Source organism: Priapulus caudatus, unplaced genomic scaffold (assembly GCF_000485595.1).
Source record: "Priapulus caudatus unplaced genomic scaffold, Priapulus_caudatus-5.0.1 Scaffold284, whole genome shotgun sequence".
NCBI classification, from domain to species: Eukaryota; Metazoa; Priapulida; class Priapulimorpha; order Priapulimorphida; family Priapulidae; genus Priapulus; species Priapulus caudatus.
In genome coordinates this window covers 211,087-220,388 of record NW_014577345.1, presented here as the reverse complement: position 1 = coordinate 220,388, position 9,302 = coordinate 211,087, and the positions used below count along the sequence as shown (strand labels likewise).

General features: G+C 41.7%; 1 protein-coding gene across 1 annotated transcript in view; it reads left to right on the top strand.

Annotated features, from left to right (window-relative positions):
- Positions 1–4,380, top strand: part of LOC106808527 (integral membrane protein GPR155-like) — a 17,708-nt gene extending 13,328 nt beyond the window's left edge. The window contains exons 12-15 of the mRNA XM_014811284.1: positions 996–1,152; positions 1,534–1,694; positions 2,672–2,812; positions 2,982–4,380. Of these exons, the coding sequence (XP_014666770.1) occupies positions 996–1,152; positions 1,534–1,694; positions 2,672–2,812; positions 2,982–3,189 (667 nt within the window). The 3' untranslated portion in view covers positions 3,190–4,380. The remainder of the gene's footprint in view (positions 1–995; positions 1,153–1,533; positions 1,695–2,671; positions 2,813–2,981) is intronic.
- The last annotated feature ends 4,922 nt before the right edge of the window (positions 4,381–9,302 follow it).

Below are 9,302 nucleotides of genomic sequence, written 5' to 3'. Positions count from 1 at the left end.
AAACTCGTAACTTCTCACGTTTTTGTCAACGGTCTATGGGGAAAAGTTAATGTTAAAACTGATGTTAAGAATAATTTTGTTTCTGACAACAGGCCCCTGGGTCTGGACAGGCGAGAATGAGTGTCTTATGACTCCATATCATGTTATTGAAACATTTTCTTCGTGTGGGAGATAATATTGACGCAATAATGCATGCCTGGCTTCTTTCTCACCTCCGGTATCCGTTCCTAATAAGTCCTCCTGTGCCATCTGCTCCTCTCTAACCTCTGTCATGGCTAGCTCAAGGTTGGTGACAACAACGGCAACCACCAGGTTTGCGAAGACAAATGCGCCCACCATAATGGCGCAGAAGAAGTAGAACATGCCGCCAATGTAATATCCACCACCGACCTTCAAGAAAACCAGACGTAACTGCATCGTGGGAAATTCTTTTAGGTATGAGATTTATGAATGAATGTCAATAATTATGAAGGAACTGCCCCCGTCGTGCACGTGTGTGGATTTCCGCTCACGACAATGATCGCATAGCCGACCTTTTTGAATTCTTCGAAAATATTCATCCATCCATCTTGCGTTACACATATGAAGAGAGAAAACATGGCGTCAGGGAGAGTACCAAAATACCTGGGCACGGCCTGCAAGAAGAAACACAACAACGAAGGGGTTAGAGATAAGTGTATACTATGTATGTATATTTTCTGTTTATATATTGGAGACGTGGTTCGCGCAGGGATGCACGGTGTAAGCTAGCCACGATCTATGTACGATGTGTCACGATGTACGCGCACGAGTCGGTCACGGTCGCGTGGCGGGTCAACGTGCGAGCTAGGCGGCAGTGAAGTCCTCGCCGATCTGTTACATAACTAATCAAAAACAATCATGATCAAAAACATTATAATTAAACAGCTATATTAATTGAATAACCGATAATTTGATCGATGACATTAATGAATGTGACCTCGTGAGTTGATTAGATGAATCTTTATTGTTGTCAGTGAGCAGAAGAGGAAGTGTGCTGTGCTGATCAAGAATTACGACACGATCAACGTAAGTGTGGACCTGGAGGGGGCAGCACTGCAGCAGAACGCAGACGAATACCAGATCGCCAGACACGTGATTCTTCTTCTCTTCCTCACGCTGTCGATGCTCATTGTAAGTACCTCCCTCACACACATCACACCGCGCTTGTTCTCATCTATAAACAAACGTGTGTGCATGGCAGGTCACGGGGGGTGTCGGTTTCTGTAGAAGTTGCTGAAGAACTTTCAACTTCTGTGGTAAAAGCCTATGAACAAAGTATCAACTGCGTGTCTGAGTATATCTGTGTGTGAGTGTACGTACGTGCGTGCATTATTCAAGAAAAAAGTTGAATGCATATATCGTTCAGAGATAACACTCTTCAAATAAAATGTCAGACGGTATCTCGTGAATAAAAATCCGCAGTGAATAGTGAGTGTAGATCTATGGGAGCCGTCGCATCCCGGTGTCGGTAAGCGAAGCTCATCATTCCTCTGTCTTGCCTCCTCCCTGCAGGGATTCTTCCTGTGCATCTGGCGGTTGTTCCGGGATTCGACGTCGGGCATCTACCTGGAGCTGGAGTTCCTCGACTCCGCATTCAACTTCTGCCAGGGCTTCTTCGCGTTTGCCGTGTTCGGCCTCGACACGAACCTCATACTGATACCTCTCCTCAAGAAGTGAGTAACGCGTCGGCGTCCGGGCGATCCCTGCTGCCTTCGGTGTTTCACGTGGTTCACTCCGGGGTTTCATTGTCGACTCGCACGGTTTGATCGTGGCACGCACTAGCTGGAGCAAATCTAATAATTTAAGATAGATTTTAGATTTATTTTTTATTTAGGTTTTTTTTTAAATTTGAGATGATTAATTTGATTTGAGATTGTAATTTAGGGTTAAGGATAGGAGGGGCGAACCGCCCCGCCCGCCCTACACATTCCAGTTAAGTGCAAAGGGTTGTTCACTGCCCCGGGGTTGTTTTGTAATGGAGCAGTGGAGAGAGGGACTGTGGGGTGCAAGTTGCTGGAGATTTAGCAGTTTTTCTAGATTAACTGCACAGCACTACAGTGATAGCATGTTGCGTTTTAATGAGAATCAGTTTAACTCGCGGTACGTTGACTTACGGTGGTGACAATCCTCGGTGTCGGTTTTCTCGTTTCGCTTCGTGCATAGAATCAGAAGTAGATAATAGGGAATTTCCTATCCCTACCCTATTACCCTATCTACTACCCTATTATCTACTTCTGATAGAATGGAGGTGAAGGGGGGTTCCTTTGAGTGTGACTGAATGTGTGCTGTTTTGCTTTCGCACACGCTTCTGCGCAGGAAACTTGTGAAAAGGTAGGCATGAATGCATGGCAGGGTGACTAGTGTAAGCTTTGGTGGGCTTTTGTATATTAAAGGGAAACAATACTCTCGGTTTAATCATCGTGTGAATATTTAATGTATGTTTGAAATTATGCTACTTTAAAAAGGTGTGTCTGCATCATCATTATTTGTTCTGTGCTTTACAAGTTTTTTAGACGTGTATGTAAAACATGTTTCTCTATACCAATTCCCATGTTGTGTGTTAATGTTTATCTTCGTTAAAATGGTAATTGCAACTCTAGTGCAACCTCTAGTAAGTAAGGTGTCTAATTACTTCGGCTCTCTCACATAGGTGGCGCTGGCTGAGGTACGGGTCAGAAGGCATTTGCTTGCCCAAGTTTGAGGACCTGGACGATGAGACAGTGCATGTGTGTGCGCAGTTCCTGGTTCATCACAAAGACAAGTGCATAGCTGATCTTGCATCGGACCGGACGTACGTAAAGCAACTCACGTTATTGCTGATAGGTGGAGTTAGTAATGCGTGGATGAAGTGGGCACTTTGACTGTCAATAGAATAAGTATTAGTATCTGGTTGGGAAAAGTTTTGACAATGTGCACTCGCGACGCGTAATAAATCTCGGCATGATTTACTCCTTTTTCAGACATTCTATGAAGACGTACAAATCTGTTTTTTGTGGCAATGAGCTGGTGGACTGGCTGCTAGAGATAGGTCTCGTCCACGATCGACCTGAGGGAGTCAAATATGGGCGCCAACTGCTCAATGGTCGCATCATCTGTCACCATAGCAACACGTACACGTTCTATGACCTGCCTTACTTCTACAAGTTTCTCGAGAATGCGTTGTCGTGATCGCATAGTCGTTGTTAGCGACTAATCATGAGATTATATATCACCCACCTATTTCCGTGTGCCTATAAGAGAGCTGCATCGAGGTACGTTTCGATCATGTGCCATATTTTGAGCGAGTGATGCCGAGTAGTGTAGCCAAATCCTCTGCGAAAAATATCAGAGGTGATGTGGCCAAACACAAAGCTGTTTATAGTTGTATGAGGTGCTTCCCTAGTTGAGCGTGAGATAGGACGGTTGTTTGAGCACGTCCCGAGTGTGTTTTTGATATCTCAGATGTAGGAGTTGAATTGTGACTGTCAAAGAAATCAAATGTCAAAAGATGATGTCTATCATGTCATCAAATGTCTGGTCATGCAAGCTTGCAAGGTTAGATAATAGCAGTACCTGCTCAGCTACTGCAATGCCAGTGGCAGTTATTGTAAGAACTCACATGTGGTAATATGTAGTGCTGCGAAAACGGATAAGCCACAATGATACTTAGAATAACTTGGGGGAGAATAACTAAGGGATTTCATGATAAGAGTGATTTGATTTTATCATAATTCTAAGTGTATGAGCCTGTTAGCAACAATTTATACATCCGGTCTAGTTGTATGAAGTTACTTGTGCTTGTAGATATTTGGTTTTCGTACATGGTGCGGTTGGTATGGCACTGTCATGCCTGATCTTGTTATATGTGATGGTTGAATTATGTAGTTTCATAGGACCACATAGTCAACCATGACCATATTCCGGACAGGTCTGCAGTTAAGATGCTAGACAAGGAAGGCTATTTTGTGGACAGACAAGTAAGATAGTCCATCCAAATTCGTAGGTAACATGAACAAGGACCACGGTTCGTACTAACTGCCTTATGTCTACAGCAATCTGTTAAAGCCCAAGTGTGTGTGTGTGTGTGTGCATGCGTGCGTGCGTGCGTGTGTGTGTGCGTGCGTGCGTGTGTGCATGCGCGTTTGAGCGTGTGTGGATGTGCTTTTCGATGAAAGAAGTTTTTCTCTATTAATGCTAGAGTATATACATTATAGATATTTTTTCGTTTATTTTTTGTAGGATCTTAACCAATTTTACGCATCGCGAATATGCATGTTATGCACGAATTTGTCAGTGTGTGTTTCAGTACAGTCAGAAGCTGTGTAAAGCTGTGGACACACTACGCGATTTTTCATGCGATTGAGCCGGCCGGCTCAGTCGGGCGACTCTGTGGACACACTACGCGACTGAGTCGGGCGACTCTGGATTTTCAGCACGCTGATTGGCTGATGAATTGTACAATCGGCCGGCTCAATCGCAGACCCGGGCACACTAGGCGATTGCAGCCGGCCGGCTCAAATAGTTATCAAACATGTTTGAATCGGGCGACTCGGCCGGCCGACTCGAAAATCGACCGCGACTCACTGGACATACGCTGGACCTGAGCAACTATGGCTTCCTCTACGGGACCTTCCCGACGGCGCCCAGCGTGTTCGTCTACTCCGCACACTACTCCATCGCCGCTGACGTGGTACGTGTGACAGCGCGCAGCTGTTAGGGTAGTGCTGACCTGTGTGTCATCTATTAACCATGCTGCTTCATATTCAGTGCGGGAGAAGGGGGTGAGAAAGAGTGGGGGAAAGAGTGAGCGTGAAAGATAGAAATAGAGAGAGAGTGAGCGTGAAATATAGAAATAGAGAGAGAGAGAGAGAGAGAGAGAGAGAGATAGTGCGAGAGAGAGATAGAGAGAGAGAAGAGAGAGGGGGAATGACAGCGAGAGATAGAGAGAGGTGGGGGCATAAAAGAGAGATGCAGAGTTACTGGGTGTTATCACATTGTGTCAACATCATATGGCAGCCATCTGGTTTTGTGTGTGCAGTAGAAGTTCACAACAATTTTTTTGGTTTACAACTACTCCTCTCATTTTGTACACCCTCATGACACATTTAGTGTTAATTGCTTACAGTTTGCTGCGATGCTGCGAGACCAGCCGTTGGCTACCGCTAGTGTAGTACACGGGACATATTTATTTTTAACATGGCAAGGCCTGCATGCCTGTCTCATCATATGTGTACGATCTTTAATAACATGAAAAGATTTTGTGCCAGTAATACTTTATCTCTGTGCAAGTAATACTTTCACCCTAAGTGCGTTGACTTCATTTGGAGTCGATTGTCTCTGATCGCACGCTCACGTTCGTCCTGTCTCATCATATGCGGTCGTTGACATCAGGGTAAAAAATACACGGAAGCGATGAGCGATTTGCTCTTCAAACCTCCGAAATCGCTCCCGTGAGGCTCAAAATAGCTCCCGTAAAACAAGGGCTATGACAAGAGCTATTTTTTCCACAGACTTTTGAAAAAGAGCTCCCGAGAAAAAAAAGAAGAGAAATTTTTTCCCTGGTTGACATGCAAGTAATAATTTTCCTCTATGCAGCACCATGGTTCGCACAGTACTTGAAAAGTCCTTGAATTTTAGGAGAGTCCTTGAAAAGTACTTGAATTTAGTAAATGTTGATTTTGTGCTTGAAAAGTGCTTGAATTTCATGAAAATGTCCTTGAATTTTTAGAAAGAATCCTTGCCTGTAATAAAAAGAAATTTTGTACTATCAATAATGTGCAAACCTCAATAAAAATTTCGTTAAATGAGCTTAAAAAGCTATAGACACGATAGACAGTTAAATGATGATCACAAATTACAGTAAGTCAGTAAAATAAGTAGGTAAATCAAGGTATGTTGTAGAAGTGACAGTGTTTAGAAGGGTTTATTAATGTGATCCAGGTAAGTTTTAGAGGTGACATGCAGTGATTAAGAATGGGGTTATTAAATTAATCTAGGTATGTTTTGTTCTGTGTATGAATTCCGATAAAATGTTTTTTATGAGCAAGAAGGCTATAGTGGCTGCTCTGACAACTTTATGAATTGATGTAGATGTGTGTGTGTGTGTGCGTGCGTGCGTGCGTGCGTGCGTGCGTGCGTGCGTGCGTGCGTGCGTGTGTGCGCGTGTGAAGTCGTGCGTTTGTCTATGGGTGTGCATGCGTTTGTGTGAGGGTGTGCGTGCATCGATACTGGCATCCCACGATTTTATAGTTTATGATTAGTTATGCCGTATCTGGACTTCGTACCGAGATGGTACAAGTTCCAGGTCGTGGTAGCAAGCTTTGAGTACGTCGATTTGATGCCGCATATCCTATATTATATCGGCCTAAATCCTACGCTGGATCACTTAAGGCCTTATTAACTGGCCACCTCATTCACAAAGGCTCGACGCCATACATTTCTCACCGTCATCGTTCACGTCACTTCGAGCTGAGAAAGCTCAAGTGCTAACTGTGATATATTTCATCCGCCAGTAGCCACCAAGGAATTCATCGTCATGCCATGTTGATCGTTTCTCTTCATAAAGGGTGCTTCGAATCGAGAAGGTTCATGCGCTAACTGTGATATATATTGTCTGCTGTCACCGTCATCGTCATCACCGTGACAACCTGTTGTTAATTACCGCTGTCCTCGTTGTCGCCACCATTCGTGTCACTTCGGATCAAGAAGGTCCAAGTGCTGACTGTGATATTTTGTTTCCTTCTATGTTCTCTTCCCTATCATCATTGTAATTGTATCAGTCCTTGTTACTTGTTGTTGTTGTTGTTGTTGTTGTTGTTGTTGTTGTTGTTGTTGTTGTTGTCGTTGCCGTCGTTGTTGTTGTTGTCGCTGTTGTCACTACTATCATTCGTGTCACTTCGGATCAAAAAGGTCCAAGTGCTGACTGTGATACCTTCATCGTCTGGTTGTAGTAACAACCTAAGTAGTTGTAGTAAGTTGTTCTTACTTCTGTATTTCGCAAATATTGAGTCTGGGATCCAGTGCAAGCAAGCTACTGCGTCCTTTGTTAGTAATCACCTCATATTGTGTCAGTATTACTATTAGCTGCTATATAAAGTGTGCTAAAATGTGTACAAATGTGTGCAGACAAATGTGGTGCTTATTAGGTTATACAGAATGCTACTTAAAAGACTACTACTTAATGTGTCAGAAGACCCCGTTCGTAGAGTAACACTACGCAAAGAGAACGTGAGCAGAACGCACGTGTTATATATATATTGTAAGACATAATCCGAACTTTTTTGTCTTTGCTCCGTTACAAGGGTTATTTGCGTACTTTATGCGTGAACGCTGGTTACTAGTTTAGTTGTATAATCGTAACGAGACCAGAAAGGCATAGTTTTACACAACAGTAAGCGAATTCTGTACACCTGTACGTCTGTGCTTCACAATGTGGATTGTGTTCATGGGCGCAAGCCAATATTCTGATATTTTTACATGTATAATTCTGTGTTACTGAAGCGCGTGTACTGGTATGGTGCGTCACGTGTTTATTGGTTATTGGTAACCGTATTTCTAGTCGTAAGGAGTTTTGTTGATTTCCCACCTTATTCATTGCTACTGTTTTCTAATGAGAAAACGAGGAGGTGTTATGTTGTGTAGTGAAGTTTATTTTATAAATAAGGGAAGATGGGAAACGATTTCGTTGTCTACACACAGATGTAAATTAAAATTGGTATCCGTTAACACTATAATGATGAACAATAGTTTACCATGCTTTCTTCTTAGTATTATGCACTACCTGAATAGGTTACACGTCGATAACTACATATATATTACTTACTTAACTATGGAGTATGGGTAATATTTTATTTCAGTTCAGGTTAACTGTTAATCATTTTTACTATGTACTTAACCCTCGATTTTACGAACCCCGCTTTATCCGATATCAGAAGCAATAGTGGAAAAATCTGCAGCTTCAAATTTATCTGACCGCACAGAAAATAACTGGCTAACATCGGATTGTAACAAACGTAATACGCCATTTATCCATTGATAAATCTAGTCGCGTGACCATTCTAGGACGGTTAGCCTTATACGTAAGCGACGTATTATTGCGTGGAGGGGTCGCCACGGTCGCGGGAATAACTACGCACGCGCGCGCGTGTGTATATCTCATCTTCATGACTTACTTATCATGTGCATACATATCATATACATACTTAATATTACTTATCATGTACATACATATCATATACATACTTATCATGTACATACCTTAATATTACTTTCATCATGTAACATACTATCATGATACTATGACTTATCTGTACATACATATCTATAATAACATAATGTACATACATATCATATACATACTTAATCATGTCTCACAATTAATACATATCATATACATACTTAATATTACTTATCATGTACATACATATCATATACATACTTAATATTACTTATCATGTACATACATATCATATACATACTTATCATGTACATACATATCATATACATACTTATCATGTACATACATATCATATACATACTTATCATATACATACTCATCATGTACATACATATCATATACATACTTATCATATACATACTTATCATATACATACTTATCAGTGTAACTATACTATCATATAACATACTCATCATGTACATACATATCATATACATACTCATCATGTACATACACATATCATATACATACTCATCATGTACATACTGATCATATACATACTTATCATGTACCGGTACATACTTATCATGTACATACTTATCATGTATCAGTACATACTCATCATGTACATACTTATCATGTACATACTCATCATGTACATACTTATCATGTATCAGTACATACTTATCATGTACGGTACATACTTATCATGTACACTTATCATGTTCAGTTACATACTCATCATGTACATACTTATCATGTATCAGTACATACTCATCATGTACATACTTATCATGTATCAGTACATACTCATCATGTACATACTTATCATGTATCAGTAGACATACTCCATCATGTACATACTTATCATGTATCAGTACATACTTATCATGTACCGGTACATACTTATCATGTACATACTTATCATGTGTGTATCGTCTACTCATCATCATCATCATCATCATCCCTCATCATCATCATCATCCCTCATCATCATCATCATCTTTCATCATCATCATGCGCGTGGCGCTTGCCTGCTGCAGCAGCGGACCCACGATCGTCGGCTCTGGCCTCTTCTCTACGTATGTCAGGCTCTTCGTCCTGTCAGCCACACGGACTTGTCGTC